This window comes from Aptenodytes forsteri, unplaced genomic scaffold (assembly GCF_000699145.1).
Source record: "Aptenodytes forsteri isolate BGI_AS27 unplaced genomic scaffold, ASM69914v1 Scaffold166, whole genome shotgun sequence".
NCBI classification, from domain to species: Eukaryota; Metazoa; Chordata; class Aves; order Sphenisciformes; family Spheniscidae; genus Aptenodytes; species Aptenodytes forsteri.
The window spans coordinates 9,430,955-9,453,045 of NW_008796110.1; the positions used below are offsets into that span (position 1 = coordinate 9,430,955).

The 22,091-nt window shown below is 36.8% G+C and overlaps 1 protein-coding gene across 1 annotated transcript in view; it reads left to right on the plus strand.

Moving 5' to 3' along the window:
- DOCK4 (dedicator of cytokinesis 4) overlaps positions 1–22,091 on the plus strand; it is a 262,389-nt gene that overhangs the window by 220,083 nt on the left and 20,215 nt on the right. Inside the window, 10 exon segments of the mRNA XM_019474045.1 lie at positions 3,367–3,393; positions 3,560–3,655; positions 5,385–5,445; positions 9,142–9,235; positions 12,958–13,106; positions 14,216–14,302; positions 15,917–16,021; positions 18,310–18,451; positions 19,046–19,212; positions 20,524–20,610. Of these exon segments, the coding sequence (XP_019329590.1) occupies positions 3,367–3,393; positions 3,560–3,655; positions 5,385–5,445; positions 9,142–9,235; positions 12,958–13,106; positions 14,216–14,302; positions 15,917–16,021; positions 18,310–18,451; positions 19,046–19,212; positions 20,524–20,610 (1,015 nt within the window).

Sequence of the window (22,091 nt, forward strand, 5' to 3'; positions counted from 1 at the left end):
ATATTACCTGATCTTTCTGAAGATTCAGCATGGTTGGTTTTGATAGGTACAGTTGGGAGCCAAGGGGATGCACACACCTACTTTGGATACAGTCTAGTAACTGCAGTGGGTGTGACACTTTCAGGTTTTGTCATGCTTTTTGTTTATTTTGTCTGAATCGGAAAATTAATTTAAATCTCTCAACTTCCACATTAACTGCTTTTTTTCCAGAGACAATCACTGCATCTTTCCTTTGAACATCTTCTATTTTCAAGGACAAATTATAAGCATCTCTGGACATATTGAAAATATTATGTGCTTAAAATTCACTGCTTATAATGGAATTATCTTTATCAAATGAAAAGACATAGTGAAAGTAGGGGGAAGATGACTGCTGTTTGATTTGAATCAATGTCTTTCTAGGGACTTGATTGTGACCACTCAGTGATTAGCTCCTTATGTCATTTTAAGAGCTTGCAAAGCATAGAGTAGTGAACATTTTGCTATCATGAGAAATTAGATGTTGTAATTGCTACCCAGTGTAATCGTGGTATGAAAGGTGTCCTGATCTACATTTACACTGTAACACTGCAATTGAATTCCTGAGTTAATTAGCACAGGGAGAAGAATGATGTCACTTTATTAAACAGTTGGTAGTTAGAACAAAATCGTTGGAAGCCAGGGGATATACTCAAGTAGCTCTTTTGTTTTGAATCCGATGGATGCTGCCAGTTTATTTCTTCTGTAGCTGCGTTCCAGTTTGGCCTAACACAAGCCATTTCAGGTTTGGAGGTTAGGCGGCCACATTATCAAAGCACAAAACCTGGGCTAGTGAGCTCCACTGGGGGCCTGACGACGAGGCTTCTCTTTGAAGAAATTGGAGCTGACATTCCAGCTGAGCAGGCATCTAATACCGAGCTCTGCCAGTTTGTGGGTGATTTCTCTAGCCATGAAGCTATTATATAAAAACTGATGACGGCTACCTCTCCCGTCTTCAGTCTTCTTAATTTCTTCCCTCAATTGCATGACTAAATTCAGCACTGCCCAGTCCATTAGATTCTGTCTGGACTGAGTCTTTCAGAGCCCTTCTGAATATTTTTGTGGGGTTTGGGTAGCTCCTCACTGATCTCTGAACTTTTGCAGCAAAGTTTGACTTTGACCCTTCTGACTAGATGAGGGAACCTCTGGCTATAGTGAGGTACCTGGAGGACTTTGTACTCCAAAACAGACATTCAGATCTTTTAGGGCACCTCTAGGATTAGATGCCTGTGGGTTAGTGGTCTGAATAACTCTCTTCCTTAGACATATAAAATCCACTTACTACATGATCGAGCTAGCCTGAACATGGTTCTAAGCCTGGTGTTCATCCCTGGAGAGCTCTGATCCTCTGGGTCCCCACTCCACTCTCTTATTCTTGCGAACCCAAGATTAAAAAAACAAACAAACAAAACCCCCCCATAACTAGATGTTAGGCTCTAGTAGCATGGATAAGGCAGAAGCATTTTCATTGTTTCTCTGTGTTGTTTATCCCCCTTAGTCTTTGTAGAACATAGCATCTTGGCTATGCTTTGGGACCTGTAAGTAACAGGAATTTAATTCTATGTAGATATGGCCATGAGGAAGCCAAGGGATATATCTGAGTAGCTCTTTCATTCCGAGTGTTTGTTCTGTGCATTGTGATGAAAGATGATTCTGTGTATGGTGGAGAGGGGGAGGCATGCATCAGAAGGCAAGTCAGAAAATTGTTCAGCTGACAACATTGATGTCGGTTTGAATAAGTACTTTGAATGTATCTACACAAGCCATTTGTAGAAATTGTATATTTATAATGAATATGCCAATACATTTATAAAGAACATGCATAAGTCAAACACAGATGAAAACCATCTGTTTTAAAAGAGAAGTCAGACTGTTTTTCTGCTGTTTTTCTGCAGGAACTGTAGGTAATTATTTTGATGAATTTAGGTTGAAATGTTCCTGTTTAACACAGAGTTGAAAGGCAATAGAAAGGAAAAATCAGTGCAGTAATCAGTGCTTAATAATGTAACAGGCTCTACTCTAATTTCTTGTCAGGCACAAAAACTTGTATTGAAAGGAACATAAGGGGTTTAAAAGCGAATTAAGTTAGCCTGTGTATTCTGTTTGGAAAGCAGAGATGCCAGATTAGCGCTTCAGCCTCTTCTGGTTAAGGATGGCCTCGTCATCTGTTTCTGCTAGAAATGATAGGTAGCCAGTCTCTGAATGTGAGGGAAAGATATCTGATTGCCTCCTAAAGAGAAGTGAGCCTAAGATCGATATAAGGGTGCAGAATGAAGATCAATGTTTCCTCCTTGCTTCCAGCAGAGCACAGCTTCATTTAGGTCGAATTAGTTTGGAGAATTGCATCTGTGACATCCCCCTGTATGTAAGGAGCTGAACAGAGTTGGAGTGTATAGCTAGTGCAGTTGGCATGTAGGAGTTATTGGGCGCTGTTATACGTTTGGTGAAATTTGGACGTAGGAGTTTTATGGGACTGAACAAGCTCAGTATAGATGAAGGTCAGTGGAGCTGACAGCTTGCCCGCTGCAGACAGAAGGTTTGGAGATGCTATTAACTACTCTCTAAAAAGCTCTGAGTATATGGATGTGGCAATTTTCAGAGACTTCCAAGTAAACCGTACCTGAGTGCATTTTCAGGGAGACTGCTAAAATATCTCCATGGACATGTCATCCATCTGAAGTCCTGCACCAAAGCATAAAAGTAACACAACTCTGCAGATAAATATTTCCTTGTTCATTCTCAGAGAGGAAATGTTGGAAATTCATGCCCAAATGATTAATATTTGATAAACTTACGCAGTGAAAATCAGAGGCCTGTAACAGAAAGAAATATTAAGTATCGTTTTACTGACAGCTCCACTTACAACACCATTTTGAAATCTTTTCACTTCAATGTGTAATCTGCATTTACATTAGTGTAAGAACACAACAGTTTTTAATGAAGAATCTTACGACAATTTAAGCTAACGGAATTTTCCATGTGCATGATAGTATGTTTTCAGAAGGAAATATTAAGTGAAGAGGGGGAATCATCTTATTAAAATCCCTTCCTCATTCTTAAATGTCATGTGTACTGAAATATTAGAGAGGAGAGGAGGAAAAATCTTTGTTAAAAAAGTTGAGGTCCGATTGAGAAGGTATATTGAGTTGATAAATATTCTTTTCCAGGTACATCTTTAAACTCCCCATATTCTGACGTATCAGCATGAGATTAATATATAAATTTTATGTAAGAGTTCTGTTAAGTCTTTGGGATATTAATATATTCTGAAAATTAGGTATTTGATATATTTTAACCTGATGCAGCTAATATAAAAATCATTTGTTTTGTCAATGCTTCCTGGACTAGAATTCCACTTTTTGGTCCTTATCCTAGGTAGGACATTGTTTGCAAATTGTGCTTCTTGGGAGGGTGTTTGTAAAAGAAAACCTAACTATCGAAGATGTTGCTAAGGTATTAAGGTACTGATTAAAGCAGAGTGGTTGTCATAGTGACAGTTAAAAATAAACTCTGAAATTGTTCTGGCTTCTTTTTTTTTCAGTCTACTGAAGAAAATTGAGCGGGAAACATGGAGGGAAAGTGGTGTTTCATTAATTGCCACTGTGACTCGCCTCATGGAGAGGTTATTGGACTACAGGTGAGTGATTGTCACAATTTATAAATAGGGTTGTCATCTTCAAAATATTAGGAGGCAAATATGGTGATCTTGCGCAAACGGTGAGTGCACATGGACACATCAACTGTACGTGCTCAGGATCTCCGACAGCAGCTGCTTAGTCAACAGGAAAATGAGACGAGCTGGCTGAAAACCAACCAAGTAGCCTCCCCATGGTATGGAAATCCAGTGGCTTTCAGGAGTTTCCTATCAAGGAATATAGGAACTTTTGGTAGTAGGTTAGTGACTCAAGTCTGTCTGAAGATGCAGAGCTCAATACTAATCACCTGACAGTTGTTTTACAGAATATGTAAAATTCTTATCACTATGTCAATCATGCTTAGTTATAGTGTCAGCCAGCACAGTAAGTATGTGTACAAAGATATGATCTCTGGGTGAGAAGCTCGCATCTCACTGTACCACTTGAACAAAGGAGAGGGAAATAAGAGACGTATACTCCCTTTTAGGAGTGGGAGACTAAGAGGGATTTTCTCAGTCACTTGTGAAGTCCGTGTAGAAACTTCAGATTTCAGCTTAGTCCTCCTTATTGCCATCAGTTGTAGCACTTTGTAGAGCTTAAGTGTTAGTTTTTTCCCCGATTCCATGGGGGACACACGGTAAGACCTGGTACTCCACTTGCTATCCTCACTGATAGTTTGAAAGGAAGGCTATTTTGTCAACACAAGAGACTGAACTCTTAATTTCTAGAAGCCTGGCAGTGCTATTCCTCTTCAGGGACTGGTTGGATTACAACCTCCAGGGCTCTCAATCCAACATCTTCCAAAACAGTTGCGCACAGTGGTGGTTATGAGAGTATTTGGGACAATTGTTTAGCTCACGTATGCAAGAATGTTTTAAAACTACGTTAAATTTCTTTTAGTGACTGCATGGTGATGTCTGCCTGTTATTTTTTTACTCCAGTATGGTTATACTGACACTATTTTTCCCTTTGTCATAATCAAAATCTGTGTGGTTCCATTTTAACTTCTGACTTGGGGGTCAGATTTATTGCCTCCCCAAACAATAAGTGATACTAATTATAAAGTGGTACTGAGGAAAATTTGGTGGATCTTGGAGCGTTTTACAGAGGAGGTCAGTGTCATTCTGTTTTTTCACAGAGGAGGAACTAATGCTGAAATTCCATGACCAATTTAGATGTACACTGTCTCTGAAGAAAGCAGACTCATCCCTGCTCATTCCCTCATTCACATCACCCTCTTACTTGCGCCAACACAAGTGTTTGTGCTGCACTTTGGTGATCTGACTGACGTGGTCTAAAACTAACCCAATAAAAGATGCTACCTAACCTGTTATCTCTTCCTGAGGTTTGTGCAGGCAGCAGTGCAGGACTGGGAATGAGTTCCTGAGAGCAGGAGGGAGCGGGACTGCCTCTTCTGGCAGCCATGCTGGCTTTTACTGGCATGATTTGAGCACAAGGTATGAAGAAACCAAATGATCTCCCGCAGTCACCTAGCAAATCAATGACAGAGCCAGAAAAAAACATTGAGTTTCTTGATGATTGAGGTATTCCATGTCCTAGAAAAGGAGGCATGAAATCCCTTACGCACCTGGGTCAGCTGTTCACCCAAATGCCTTTGGGTTGCATCATTTCAGTCAGCTTGCTGAGCCAAATATGTCTGTTTTCTGAGGTGTGCTTCACTATAAGAGGATAAATGTCATTCCTTTTGACTTTCATTACTTTCTGTTTTAGGGACTGCATGAAAATGGGAGAAGTGGATGGCAAAAAGATTGGCTGCACTGTTAGCCTTTTGGTTTGTATAATACTTTTTCTTTCCCTTTTTGATTTCAGTTGAGCATTTTCTAGTATACATTTGAATAGGAGGTACCTTGCTTCTTGATGCAGTTTGAGTGGAAGTTGACAGAATGATACTGCACTTAGGATCACTGATTTTTTTTTTCAGGGTGAAATTGATACAGTGGGGAGTTAGTCTTCCTTGGCATTTTATAGTTGGGCTCTGAGAGATCTGTAATACTGCTTTATTCAGTTTTCAGTCTCTTCCTACTGGATAAACTTCACCAAAGTATTTTCCAAGTTTAATTGGTCTCTGAGTTCATAGAAACAAACAAGCCTTTCCTCCTTCCCCAAACTCAACAAAACTTACACGATTTCTCCTGTTTCCGTTCTTCCCCAATAACTGATGCAAGTTGATTCTTATGACATATAATATGGGATATCTTCTGAAGACTGCAGGCTATCTATTCTCTTCCCAATAGAAGAGCCAGAAATGCTGCTCAGGACCTCCTCTTGTCATGTTATCGTCATTACAACAAACCAACAGTGCAAATTCGTAGTATGAAAAAGATTTCATTTTTGTTTACAAGATGCATTTTGGTTCTAGGCCAGTTTCCACTGACAAGTTTGTTGACTTCTGTTAACCTTGGAAAGTTTCCATTTTCATGGTGAATGTTTTGGAAAGCTATATTTTTAGCCAGGGGAAAAAACAGAATAAGCTGACTTGTAATTCTGCATTTTTGACGTCAGTGAAACAATTTGGTATCACTTCCAAGTAGCGGTTATACATAAGAGAATAAAGGATTTCTTCAGTAGGAAAATAGTGCTCTCTAAATAGGGATGATGTTTACTACGTAGCCGTAGAGCAGCTGGCTTTCTGTCAGAATATCTGCCATGATCTGAATTCTGTAAAGCACCTGGATTATTTTCATCCTATCACTAAGGATAGGATGAATTTAAACTATTATTAGCAAATCATCCAAGATTTGCACAAAAAGAAAATTCAAATACCTAAAACCCCCAAAACTCCATATTACTTTTTAATGGGATTTTCAATGACTTGTACAGGCTAAGTTGGATTTCATATCCTAATAATTTTCAGACAAATTTTAATACTATTTGCACAAATGACAAAGGCTAAATTTTGAAAAGGAAAAAGGAATTACAGAAGATTTTAATACTATTTGCACACCAGAGAAATGACAAAGGCTAAATTTTGAAAAGGAAATTTCAATTACAGAAGTAGCACACAAGTTTTAAGACATTTGCTTGCCCATATGATGGATGAACTGGTTGTCATCTCAAAAGATGTTTCATGCAACAAGTAATTAGAGGAATGTATAATGTTAAAATTGTTTGAAGTCCAGAGGAGGAAGCAATAGTTCATTTTTCACCACTACTTTGAAGGTATTCTGACTTCCAAAGATAAGAGGTTGGCATGAAAAGAGAATTTTTTCATTGTTTTGCCATAGAGGTATATGCTGTTCCTCCAGAAAATAGAATTGTCCAAGTTAACGAAGTTATCAAATTAACTGGAATTATGCCACATCATGAAACATGCAGAAGGGGGGGTATGCACCAGCAGCAATAACTTAGATGAAAGGAGAAGGTAGGAACTTTTCTCCTACTCTCCCCACCCTCTGGATCATCTGGAGTAGGTTTCACATTAGTAATGCTTGTTTGGAAAAGCTGGTTTAAGAGGTGTCTAATGGAGTTAGTTCCTTATGTATAAGAATCACCTAACTCCAATTTGAAAGTTGAATTTCTAAGGAAAGAACTCAGTCATCACAGAGTTGTACAAAAGCATTGGAAGTATACTGAATAACTTTTGGTAACTCACTGAGGAGTTTTTCTCAGGCATCTCTGGTCCTCATTGGGGTTTGATATTTAACTGATACTTCAGGTTCTATTAATTTAAAATTATATCTTCTTTTTAGAAAGAAGACGTTTTTCTGTGGTGCTCTATGCTGGCATATGACATTGTGTCATTTAAGTAGAACATGTCCACATTGCCTGTTTGAATATTGTTTTAGAGCTGTTTTTTCTTAGGAAAATAAGTCTTTATTAATTAGGGAAGTCTACTTCTTACATCATGTCCCCTTTTGAAGACTACATCTGTTATATTTTATATCTTGAAGTAGTTTGTTGAAAAATCACACGACACCTTTATTAGCACGATGTATTTTTTGAGCTGTGACTGGGTTGTCTTGCTCTGGTGTGCCTTACAGACCAGCTGGACATTGTCAGAGCTGAGCTTCAGAGCAGAACCAGTTGATTTGTATAGTTTAGACTTTTGACAAGTACTGGAGCCTTTAGTGCTTAGGGGTAAGAGCCAAGGAGTCTAGTGCTGCAGTTCAGTGCCGTATTTTGTCTTAATCTTTATGCTTTATTGCTCGCAATTCTGTATTGTAGATTATGCTTTTTTTCAGACAGGTAAATATGAACATACAAACAGATATGTTTTCATTTTCTCTTCTAAAGAGAAGCATCTGTTCCTGATCTACACCTCGTGGGAGGAAAAGAGAAGTCTTTAGATTATAAAGGCAGATGGTAGCCTAAAGGGGGCATGTCATTACAGAGCTATTGATATGTAGTCATTTTCTCAAGTCAGTTAAAAAAATACTTTCTCTATAAAGTTTTTGTTTTGATATTTTCATAATGTTCCTCCCACCTTTCTCTATAATAATAATAACAACTCAATTTAGGAAACAGTGGCACAGAATAAGAATACTATACAATAGGGGAAAAATTTTGGCGACTCGCTTAGAGTTCAAAATAGCAAGTGATTTGAATAATAGAATAGAATTTGTTAATTGCTAGTGAGGATCAGTGCTAGATTCTTCTATCCTATAAATTTTTATTAACCAAAGCAGATTATCCTGAACATTAAGTATGGCTATCAGGGGGACTCTAGCTGCATGTCCATGTAGGGTTGTGCACCTCTCCCTCTAACTTTTTCATTTTTAGGGCTTGAAAATAAATAATGAATGTTTTGAACTAAGAGTTTTGATTTGCATTCCATATTTTATCCATGTAACAACAAAGCAGTTATACATCCAGAAATCTTTAGCCACTTCTAGAAATTTTGTCCTGGATATCACTTTAGAGTGCAGCTTTGTATTTCAATCTATGCATCAGTTACCAGTTCCCAGCATCAGTTAGGGCTGAAGAAATCATGTTTTTCATTCAGGATTGTGCTGTTTACGATACCGAATAGTTCTTCGTAAAGCTACCAAAGTCCTTCTGGCATTTTGCTATGACAGAAGGAAGAGTAGACATACCAGGCAGTAGATATTTTGTTAAAATATGAATACAAAAGTCAGAGTGCTGTCAATATGTTAAAATCAACATACAGCTTTCAGCAAGATGTTAAATGGCCTAAGTAAGGATATATGGGTGCACTTTTTGGATGGATTAGTATTTATAAAGAAAGAACCGTCAGATTTCAGTTCTATCAGGTTCTTCTTCTTATGTTCTATGAGAATTTAAATAAAAAAACACTCAGGAGCATGTTGACTTATCTACTGAAAATTTACTATTCTATTTACTATTTCTTACTGTATTACTGCAGTTCTGTGTAATGACTTTGCACATGTGAAACTTTCAAATCTATGTATGTATTTCTAGAGCATTATGTTTGAAGTCTTTTGTTTGTAACCACTATCATGTATTTATTAACTATTACATTTCATTACAAAATTCAATTTCATTGCAGAATTTTTACAAGACTGAACTGAACAAGGAAGAGATGTATATTCGCTATATTCATAAGCTGTATGACCTACATCTCAAAGCACAAAACTTCACAGGTAATTAAGTACAAACTAGAAAAAGATATTTAGGACTGGTCCATGCTTTGCGGTCTTTTGCAAACCTGTAAGCTGTATCCTCAGTGCAGAACATACTGATCCAGGCAACAGCTGAGTTTCCTTGTGCAATTATCTCTCAAAATATGTTTTTTTTCAGCCCCACAACTCTACTACTTGCTGTGCCATGTTGAATGTAAATGACTACTATTGATACACACTAGCAATAAATGCGTGATACGGTCATTCTTCACCCAAGAATAGTAAAGTTTAGAGGAAGTTTTTATGAGTCCATTTGGTAGTATCTGAGCCTATATACTTTTTTGTAATGCTGCTGGTTAGATGTTTGGTATGGTGTTTCTACACAGCTGTGTTTCAGAACCTAACTTTTTTAGATAAAAAAAGAAAAGGAGACCCATATCACTTACTAACGATGGGACAGAGACTCTGAAACCTGTAACAAGTATAGCACTTTGCTGATACCTTTCTGAAACTTCACGTACCACATTTGCAGTACTATTGTCCAGGATTTCTCAGTGCGAATTTAGTGCCAGGACTGGCCATTATCTTTTAAATGAAGAAATAAGAAGATAATGTGCATGGTTGTTGTTTATACAACATAAAGTGCACTTCATTTGGGTAACTACATGCCATCAATAATTGCTGGAGAAGACAAAATCAGTATCTCTTTAAATTAAACAATCTTTGGTTGCCAAAATATCACTTTATAATACCTCCATCTTTTCCCCAGCATTTGCAATTGCAACTGCATGTGTTCAGAATCTCTCCAGAATTTTTTCCTTCTTAAAAGCAAATTAGTTGGCTGGGGGTCACTAGTAAACGGGCTACAGGTACCTACTGCCACAGCAAATTTCCTTAGGCTTTTCTGCTGTCCGTAGGAAAGATCCTTCACTTGGAATTTCCGCAGTCCCTTTGCAGTTCGTGGGTTTAAAGTGTAGACTAGATAGCAGGATATATTAAGGAGAGATTTTCATTTCCTCATGTGACCTGGTAGTAATGAGTCACAAGAGACTTTTGATTATCAAGCAGTATCTTTGCCACAGCTGGCTTTTGTGCCAAACTATTCATTTCCTGATTTTACACAACAGATTTTAGTAACTCTTTAAGCAGTGTTGAGTTCCCTTTACTCATTGGCTGCTAATATGTGTCCAGTTTACCTTCAGTTTACTTGATATGAACCTAATTTTTTTTAATTGTTTTGCCATCTGTTCTTATTTTAAACAGTATTTTGCTCAAAATTTATCTCCAGGACTTTGTTGTATTTCCTCTGTATTTACTATTTTTGCATTCTTTGCCATGGTAGATTCCAAGACCGATTTTTTTTTTTTGCCATGAGAGCCTTAAGGAAGGATTGTCTCACACCCATGGCATGGGGATAGAGAGGTCTTCCCAGTAGAAAACAGACTTATGTAGTCTATTGCCTTGCCTTATCAATCAGCGACAACACACAGGCCTTTTGTAAAGCAGCTAATCTAAAGTACATGAGAGTAGGAAAAGAAGTTTGCTACTTCAGTGGCGTTCCTACATGTTGCACCATTAGTTCACTAACTGCATAGTTTCATTCTAGGGATGAAGCCAGCTTGCCCTTAAAATAATTTTTCTCTCCTTTCATAGCATGATTTACAGGACTGTTTCTAATAATCCTCTGTAAAAAAAAAAAAAAAGTCCTTTTTAATATAAAACATAGGTTCAAATCTTTCTTTACCCAGCACTCAGTTACAGCTATAAACATAACTTTCTTGAGGCTGAAGCACATAAATGCACTGGTTCCTCTTGTGTCCCCTCAGTCACCTGAGAAGTGTAATGAGATTGTCTTTGTATCTATCCATCTTAGAAATGTTTAGTGTTTTGAATCTTTCCTGTATAAATTGAATTTCCCACATCGTGAGTCAACCCTGTTTATCTTTCCTTACTGTTTTGGTGCACAGCCAATAGTTACAGACCTCTCCCAAAGGCACCAATATGTTATTTGTTATGCTGGCCACTGCCAGACATAGGATGCTGGGCAGAGAGACCCTTCAGACCTTTCGTCCAGTATGGCCATTCTTATTTTAGAAACCTTCTATATACATTTACGATAACTTAAAAAAAAATACTGGTATGGCAGACAAAGTTCTGTTAAAATGAAGGACTTGCATGCCAAGTTAGAAGAGAAGGGTCATAGTGAGCTATCCTGACATGTATTTATGCTCTGCTGTCTTTTGCTTCCTTATGATTTTGAATGATTTGTTGTTGTCAACTTCATGGATTTTTTAAATTGGTATATAAATGTGCTGCATATTTTGAGTACCAAAGTGTAGTTTGAAACTATGACAAAGGATGTTACCAGTCAAGCAGCCTGAAAGCTGTGTGATGCCAGAATTAAGATTGTCTGTGCAACTTCAGCCATCTCCCTTGCACATATGTATTGCAGTGCAGCATCATTTTGCACCATGCTTAGCATTTTACAACATTTGGATTCAAAGCACACTCTCCCACAAACATCTGCTGCAGTGATGGTTTTTCATCCACAGGTTCTTAAGATGGACGCGTAAGAGGAACACTACTGTCAGAAAAAGCTCTGTACAGTTTGGTTTAAGTCACCTGTCTTATGGGAACTCATATGGCAGAGGCAGAAGTAGGATATGGTTGTCTGGGGCAACCTTACCTTAGCATAAAAAGTACTTTAGTACTTTATAGTTATTTTTTGCCTTATATACAACCTATAAAACCTGCAATAAAGTAAGTCCAGTAGGCAACTTCTTTCTCCAATGCAGTACCTCTCCAGAACGTGGCCCATCTTTGTACTGACTGATGCAAAGTTGTCCTGTGAGTGGAAAAATAGACTGTGAACACTAACTTGGAAAACAATAATGCATATGCACAGTTAGCAAAATCGAATTGTCATAACCAGTAGTAATTCTGGTGTTTTGTAATTGGCCAAAGTCTGACTTTGCAATAGACAGATGCAGCTAATATTAGTTTTAGTGTACCGTTTCTGAGGAATTCTTTAAATCAAAGTAAAAATAATAATAATAATTTTGATATTCCCAGATAATTTCTACCAATCGTGATCTAAAGATTACTACACAGTTCTCCGACCAGAGAGCGACAATAGGTTTGATCCTTCCAAACCTAAAAATAAATAAATTTTTTTAAAAAATTAAAAAAATATTTTGCGTGTGCACTTCTAAATTATTTGTTATGGTAGAGTGTTAAGGCTCAGCTATGAGGGATTTATTTCTATTATGGAAAGAATGAAGTCTGTATCTGCCTCTCCATTTCCCTCCCAGCCCTGATCTCTTTTGGACTGTGTTCACAGTCCTATCTACCTCCTTTCCTCTTTCTTTATTGATGTTCCTCATCCTCGGGCCCTTGTTCCCTTGCTCAGACAGCAGAGCCATTCTCTAAGCAGTAGGGAAGACTAGGGCTAAGCAGGAAATTGTTTCTTAATTTCTCTGTCCCCTTTGTATTGTCAGACTCCAGGAAAACTGTCCCAGTGACTCCACTTTAAATAGTGTGTGAAAATTGTAAGCTGAATTTATTAACAGTTGTAGATAGTAGCTCTGTCCAAAACCAGCACTACCGTCTGTCTTATACTTGAAATAAATCAGTTACCCATTACAAAGGTGCATCTCACCAGAGCATTCACATTTCTGTGTACTTTGTTTGGCTGTTTTATTTGTTTGGTGTTCATAAGTACTGTACTATAATTTGTCTTGCAGAGGCCGCCTACACGCTCCTGCTGTACGATGAGCTGTTGGAGTGGTCTGATCGGCCACTGAGAGAATTTCTCAACTACCCCATGCAAACAGAGTGGCAACGTAAAGAGTGTCTCCATCTGACCATCATTCAAAACTTTGATAGAGGAAAGGTAAAATAGTCCTAGTTTACTGAGTGGATCTGGAATGGATAGTTTATTCATTTTAGGACATTACTTCCAGGGTTGCAGTCTTTTCTCATATAGAGGGAAGTGTTTCTCATTGCCTGATTAAGCAGTTACTTAGCGACACAGTAGGTTTCTTCTAATCTTGTGTTTGTATCCTACAAATCCCACACTTACATGTGAGAATAATTTGCACTTGTGTAGCAATTCGCTTTGTAACTGTCAAAGCACTTTATAAAAGATAGTATAATTTCTCCCCATTTTAAAGGTGGTGAAAATGAGCCATATAAAGCTTATGAAATTCACTTAGTGACCAAGTGAGGAAAAAAATTCAGGGGTCTGGATTATAAAGACTGTGTTTACACCTTCTAAATCACGTTGTGTCTTTTAGAATAGCAATTGCAGAATCTCTAAAAAGGAATGGGTTTTGGGGATCACAGTTCATTGTCATCACTGAGAATGCTGATTCTGAATTAAGCAAGAGTAATTATCCTATAGTCTAAAATTTTATATATCCTTTGTGTGATGATTTGTCTTGCTGATAAACAAGCAGTTCATTGCAATTTTGTGTAGCTAGTGTAATATCCATTTAAGCCTTGTAAATGTAATCAAACTGATGTTGATCATCAGTTTTTTCAGAAAATTCTGTAATCAGCTTATAGAGTTTAAATTATATGGTGCGATAAAATATTTTCCAATCTACAAAAATTAAGGAGGATATGTTAAGAATACAATTTTAAAATGTAAAAATCATACTGTGTTGAATCAATCTACAATTTTAAATGTAAAAATCATACTGTGTTGAATCAATCTCATATGTAGTATCGAGATGTGTATCACTCTTGCAATGACTTGTATCTTGTGCAGTGATAGTCCTGTGAGAATCATTTATTAAATAAGTCTCTAAATATATTTTTGATCCTTCAAAGAATTCATCAGTATTACTCAGCAGCTATCAGTATGTCTAGTGGACAATATGTTGAAGTATTTTCAGTTACTGGAAGTATGACTTAGTATGGAAAGAACAGACTACTAATAAATCACAAATTGTGAAACAGTTGCTTTGAAATTACTGAACATCTTTTACTTGCTTGCAGTGTTGGGAAAATGGCATTATCTTATGCAGGAAAATTGCAGAACAGTATGAGAGCTACTATGACTACAGAAACCTCAGCAAGATGAGGGTAATGTACCTGAGTACTTTTCATCAATCAGAGATCCAAAATATTCTAGTTTGGGTTATAAAATGTTACTTAGAAAATTAAATTGGCCATGGAATTGCCCTTAGGTTTGGTTTGTAAACGTTATTTTTTAGCTTGTGGTTTTTTTCTACAATAAAGATTATAAAAAAGGAATGTGAGCTTTTTGAAGAAAAGTGGGGAAATAAATGATCTTGCAATGTTTGTACCTGTACAGCACCCCTTTTGTGTGCATGCTTATGCAGAAAAATTATATTAGAAATTAACTTTCATTGGTTTCCTATGGTTTATCCAGGGAATGTGCTCTATGCTGTCCTTCGCTAGGAGCAGCAACGTATCTTTGCAGTTGTAATTGCAAGCAAACAGCTTGCAACAAGCAACGTACACCTTTGCGGTTTTTTTTATTTACTGCTTAAAAATATGGTCTGTTTAATATCTCATATTATAGCATTGGTTTTTTCTTCATTCTTTCTGATACTGTATTTTAAAGATTATTCAGTCTTCCCTTTTCTTGTCTGCTCCTGATGGATTCAATTTTATATTACAGCTTCCTTTTTAACTTTTCTGTATGTGTAGGATGCTTGCTGCTAGGACTGACTGAAGTATACTTAATCCAGAGCTGCTTAACAGCATTATGCAAAATTGTCAACACAGAGCTACGTGGCAGTACTCCCTGTCATCTGCTTATTCCATACATATTTAGATATCCCAATGGCAGAATCCTATAAGCAAAAGCAAACCAACTATCATCATGTGAATAAAATAATTAGTTTATGGATGTTTAATTAATTGTATTTAATGTGTTTTACTTTTGAATTAGGAAATATCCTTCTACTATATCTGTGCCACCTATGTTAATCCAAAAACGGAGGTGCGGGGATTTCTCACAGCAACATAACTAGGCAGCCATTGATATCATATACACATTAAATAGCTGTCTGCATTACCTAAAATAGGGCTAATACTGTTTTTTTTTCACAGTATTAAAAACTTATGAACAGAGAATGCTTTGCTGAAATGTCATCAGAAAAAGGGGACTTTAAGATCACTTTGTGTCAGTGTTTTGAGTGAAAGCAGGATGTATTGATCAAAAATGATGTTAATTGCTATTGTGAGATTTTTAAAGGAACTCACATTAGATGCTTAAATCATTGGAATCTGGTATGATTTGGACACAACTCTTTTGAATATGGAAATTGGACTTTGCTGACTAAACTGACCACAATTACTGCCATGTGTTGGGAAGATTAGCAGATTACTGGGTCATATGTTTCAAATTGTGTTTCTATTACTTCCATTTTTCATTAAAGAACTATGCATGTTGTCATAAATCTAATATTTCACTCCTTTAATATAGGTACTTCATATTTAAAAGCAATTTTTTTTTTTAATTCTTGGAAACTTGCAGGTCATTAAGAGGTATAATTATTTAATCTGATGCATTCAGAGACTTCTAGATGTCCTTATTGTTGCTCAGAGGTGCACTGCAGTTCTAGTACTCCAGAGCAGTGTGCTGAAAGGCCCTCCCTTTTGTGATAGCTTAAGGTAAAAATATGTTTTCAAAAAAGACTAATGGCATTTCTTATCAATCTCACCCAGATGATGGAAGCATCTTTGTATGATAAAATTATGGATCAACAGCGTTTGGAGCCAGAATTTTTCAGAGTTGGATTTTATGGGAAAAAGTTCCCATTCTTCTTGAGAGTAAGTGAATTGAAAATAAACAGAATGGAGTAATTCTGGAATTCATGCTGTCATTCATAATCACTTTCTCTATGTGAGAATTTGATCATAACATACGTAAGTTCTTATCCTATGAGAAACAGGGAATTCTTTGTGGTAATTAATGAAATATCCTCACGTTTTCAGGGTTAAGAAAAGGTCCTGTCTAATGGAAAGACAAATGCTAGGCTTCCAGAGTCCCACGTAAACTTAATGTTCATGTTTATGTTGGAAAACATGCACCTATACTATTCCACAAACCAACATCTTTTCATGGTAGTTTGTTCCATTTATCCTGTTCTGCTTCTGCTGGTGGTCACTCAGAACGCTGTCAGAAGAGGTCTCCCTTGGCAGTGGGACATCAGTAATTTAGCATTTAAGTAATTACATTCCCAAGTTCCATTTTTTTTTAAATCACTTAGAAATTCAACATGCTGAGTTTTACTGATTATCAATGTGCTAAAGCTGACAAGATAGATAAAGTTACCCTTGAACATTAATCTTGGGTTCTGAAGTTACTGAAGTGCCCTTGAAAATATTAGTCGTGTTTACCCTGTTCCCCGCTTCCACAGTCTGCAGTGGTTTAGCTGCATTGACTGTCACCCGGGGAAGAGAACAGAATCCATCTTATTCATGGAGCCGCTGCAATCGTAATCCAAGCTCCTCTTCCTATGGTAATTCAAATAAGTTACAAAGGGCCCTCCTCTGTATGGTGGAGGCCTAAAAAGCCTCATTTTTCTTTGCCTTTGTGGTGGGCAAAATGACAAATTCCAAATGGTAAATATAGCATGAAATTCTCCCCTTTAAAAGCAATGGACAAACCAAGGCTGATGGACACATAGTTTTTGATATTACCTAGTAGTCATCTGAATGTGACATCTGTATAAACCAATTTGAAAATGTTAATTAGAAAGAATTTAATGTTTAAATTACTAAAAATACATCAACTGATGAAGTAGAAGTAATGGAAAAAGTTGCACAATAGTGCAGTACTTTCAGACCTGTAGGTCTTTCACTGCTTGTGCATCTGCCCAGGAAGTATTTATGCATTTTCCAAGTTAAATGTACATAGCACAGATTTATGCTTGCAGCACCAACAAGGAACACCTCAAAAATTACTACATTTGATTCAATTTTTTTATGGCAAAGCAGTTTGTAACTCTTTTAAACAGCCTGGCTGTGGTTGCTATAGAAGGAATAAAGAATAAATCTTCAGAATAAAGCTTTCACATTTTAATTTGTAGTTGCACAATAACACTATTGCAGTTGATTTCTTGTAGCAATTCCCATGAAAGTCCAGGCTCTCAGAATGCAATGCTTCCTGTCTCTGTTGTCAAGATACAATAAAGACAACAACTGTTTCTATCTAAACCTGCTTCAAGAGGAACACATTCATAATGACTTTTTAGCATTTTCTAATATAGATTTTAAAAGGAAATTCATTTAACAGTGTTTTTACAAAAATGGTTAAGATATTTCCTTATTTCAAACGTGTGCAAGCAGAATCAAATCAAAAAGTGCTGTCCACAGCTACAGGAAACACTCAGCACCACCATGGTCAGTGACTAGTTCCAACTCCAAATCCAGGCATCTCATGTTTAATGTAGGTTGTATGTTGTATCTGTATTGATGTTGTACAATCTCAGGAAAATAATAGTACAACTTCATAGCGGGCATCCAGCTAAAAGAAATTATGTTGGAGCCAGGAGTATTCTTTTACTTCATATTGCAAAAACTGGATAATTTTAATTTACCAGGCTGATAATTCGTAAGCATTTAGAGGATAAGGCAAATTGAATGCATTCTTATGCATTGTTTTTCTTTAGAATTGTATAACTTCAAAGCAAAGTTTCCTAGTTCCTCACGGAAAGGACTTTCAGCCCATTTCATTGTCTTAACTGTCTGTTGCATTACATTTTTGTTATGCATTTTATACAATCTGATGTTATGTTAGTTACATACTTTAATCCAATAATAACAATTTCTCTCTTCAGATTTTTATTAAAGCTTTAAGTATAATAATTCGATTTTTCCAGACTTTTGAATAAAACATGCTTTATACGGTAAAATTTCCTTCTTCTAAGTAACCTGTTCTTTCTAGATTTCTTATTTTCATTCTTGCCTTCTGTTTCTTATTTTTTCCTTCTTAAAATGATGTAAAAGTTGCCCGGAAAGTCTATATTTAAGACCATGTGTTTGGATCTATCTAATGATACCCAATTATTTTCACATAACTTGCTCTTGTTTTGTTTTTCTTATTGTCTGCTCAGAATAAGGAATTTGTTTGCCGAGGACATGACTATGAAAGGCTGGAGGCCTTCCAGCAGCGAATGTTGAATGAGTTCCCACATGCCATTGCTATGCAACATGCTAATCAGCCAGATGAGACCATCTTTCAGGCAGAAGCACAGTGTATCCACATAATCACAAACCCATATACTGCAGTTACGTCTTTCATGCTTTTAAAAAATGTAGGTACACCTACAGCTGATTTCAATCACAATGGTAGGTGAGAATTCCCCTGCAATTCGTCCCAGTCACTCTATTATGTTTGGAACTTTTTTGTGTAATTGTTGGTTTTATTTAAAAATTCCTTGTCAGGTTATTAAGATTCTTACTTTAGCCAAAAATACTTGTAGAAGTATCACTGCTGTGATACTGGTATATCAGTTCAAGTTACAGTAATTCAAATTCTTAGAATACAACATAATGTTAGCATGGCATGACATATTGTGTGTAAGAACATATTTAATTAAATCCCTTTACTCCATGTACTATTCCATGTAAGTAGCTCTATTTCAAAAATAAATACGAAATTTTCGACAGAACAGTACAAATAAATCCCAAACCATCCAAAGATCTCTGAGGTTCCTTTCCCAAGCCATTAATAGTCTAGAAGCATGTTATGATACACACTTTTAAGAGTTTTTCTTCTGTCATGCTTCAGGAGCCAATATGCTTTGCTAATTTGAATGAAGTGGGATAGCCTTAACTCTTTACACGTAGATTTGCAGATTTATGCAGTGACACCAATTCCAGAAAACCAGGAAGTCCTGCAGAGAGACGGCATTCCCAATAACATCAAGAGCTTTTACAAAGTAAATCACATCTGGCGATTCCGCTATGACAGGCCATTTCACAAAGGGACCAAGGACAAAGAAAATGAATTCAAGGTAAAGTACCATGCCCTTTTGCAAGCTACTGGACCTATGGATTTATTTGCAACATCAATGATAGTTGTGTTATTGAAACATAGTCTACAGTTGTGTTATTCAACCGAGTGTGGTATAACGAATTCTCTAGAGGACATGGTAGCTCAGGTTTGACTATTTCACTTCTCATTTTAAATAAAATAATATGAAAAATATATGGGAGATGGGAAGGTCTTGTTGTATATGGGAATAGGAAAGAAAAAAGTACCTATCTGTTTTTGCATCAGTGATATATAGAAGGCAGAACTGGAGATAGCAGAGCAGCCTCCAGAGAAGTTTATAAGGTAGATGGGAAAACATTGTTAAGTAGGTAATCTGGGGTACGGATAGGATTGCCAAAAGTTATCTCTCCCTAGAGCAAGGGAGAGATGGTTTTGACTAAACTGCAGCATAATGTTCTGTTCCTGTGATTTCAAGACTAAAAACTACCTCTGAACTTAGAGATTGTCTCAGGGAAGAGCAATAGTTCGTTCCCTAATATGTAAATGACCTGTTCCTCCTAATAAAAACGTCACACTGAAAATTCATCTTGCATTCTTCTGGTGTAATTTTAATTCTGACCCACTAGAAACACTTACATCCTGACGCAGAATATATTCTGGTATTCAGACACACAAAGAGAATTATCCCATAATAATTTTGTTATAAAGTTAGAGGAAAGAACTCTAAGGGTAATACATTAGCCAAATAAAGTCACTATTGTCCTCTGATTAAAGCTTAGGGCTTTATTTTAATTGTACAGCTTATATATATTTTGTGTAAGCACTATCCTATGTGTTGATTTGTCATTTTACAAACCTCTTGCACAAAGTGTTCAACAGTAGCACATTTGAGTATCCCACCAGCCATGCATTGTGGAATCTCAAACAGGACTTCACAGAGGAGAGCTGGTCACTCTGTGTGATCTGTAAGTTGTTCTGCTTCTGAACTCTCCCTCTTCTCAGACGTTATCTCGGAAAGGAAATATTAAAATGCTAATTTAGTTGTAAGCGACTTTTGGAGGTTAGGGGACAACATATAATATAGAATAATACCATGTTTAAGAATGAAGAATCAGCAGAAATTACTGCTTAGTAGTAGGTCCTAGAAAGTAAGAAGAAAAGTGAATGTCCTGGGCTTCTGGGATAGACATTTCAATAGAAGTTTGGATGTTAATACTTTTTTTTTAATGTATACTGTTACTTAAATGAAGGTATTCATAAAGAAAACTGGGAATAATTAAGAAAAATATTGAGGCAAATTCAGGAAATAAATTGGTTTTGTATATTGCAGAGTCTGTGGGTGGAAAGAACCACACTGATCTTGGTGCAGAGTTTACCTGGAATATCTCGATGGTTTGAAGTGGAAAAACGTGAAGTAGTGAGTATGAGACTGATTGCAATACATATTGTGGGTTGGTTTACTTCCTTATCCATATGTTATTTGATGAACTACTTTAAGATTTATTACCCATATCTAATTTCTTTGAGCAAGTTTTCAAGCTGGCTACAACAAAATTATTTACAAAGTATTTTGAGTGATCTGGTTTCTCTTATCTTGAAAAGTATGATTAAGAACCACCCTTATGATTCATTTAAGCAGTTGAGGAAAAAAGAAGTTGAGAACAATAATGGGCAGCCAGAGGCAACATTTAACGTCAGCAAATTACTTTCTTAAAACTCAGCATGATGTAACGGTCAATACTTAGAATATCTATAGCTTAACATAACGTATCTTTCAGTATTCTTGAAAAGTAAACATTCTCCAAGTTCCTGTCCTATAATGAACGCCACGTGGGTGTATCCCTGTGTCTGCCTAGAGCTCTGTTGAAGTTCCCAGATCTCAGCATGGGCAGGGAAGCATGCCTACACAGAACCTGTAGGAATTAGGGTCTAATGTAGCAATCTGTTACTGACACATTGTAATTTCTTCTCCTTCTTTGTTGTTATATTTCTTAGAAAATCCTTAAATACCTTTCAAATGTATTCGGAGGAGTGCTCCACATATAAAGATCTCTAAATAATTGGTCAGTTGTGGAGCCCAGGAGTATAACATCTGTAACTATTTTCCTTCCTGTCAAAGCCAGTCTTACAATAGTCCCATTAAATATAGGGATACCATTGTACAACTGATTTTCTCTAGAACTTTATTGTGTTTTTCTTTTGTAATACCAACAAAATGTCATTCGTTCACCATCCTCATATTCTCCTGTAGAAAACCAAAAATGGAATTTAGTAAAAATCAAAAAATTGCCTGTGACATGAGAAATTTTGTTAGTTGACTCCTACTGAGTCCTTACTAGGTTAATATGAGCCCTAATATGAAGACCTTCAGTTTACTATCGTGTTACCATTATAGCCACCATTTCCAAAAGTTAACTGTAATTATTTTTTCTGGGTATGTATTAGATCATGACTCAGATTTGTGCTTTTATGTTTTGGTAAATTATGGCAACTGCAGGCCTGTACTCTTCCCATCGCTTAGCTTTTTGCTTTTCCTGCAGTTCATGCTACCTGTGAGAAAAGCATCTTCACCCTCTAGAGAGGACAGGCACATCCCGCTCAAGGACTGCCCTTGACTACAGCTTCATTATCATCTTAGCTCAAAGCTTACATTCAAACTGCTCATCCATAACATCTAGTTGTTGACTTCACTTTGGGTGGGGGAACTAGCTCACCCATACTTAAGCTCTGTTCTGTGCCCTTAAGCACGGTGAAGCTCTCCCTGACCTCAAGCCCAGTTTAGGTAAAGTTACCGAGGACAGTTTAGCCCGGAATTCCAACAGTTCCACCACAGGCTGAAGCGTGTGAGTGTTTTGCAGCAAGGGCTGAGTATCTCTCGAGGTCAGATAATGAAGAGAG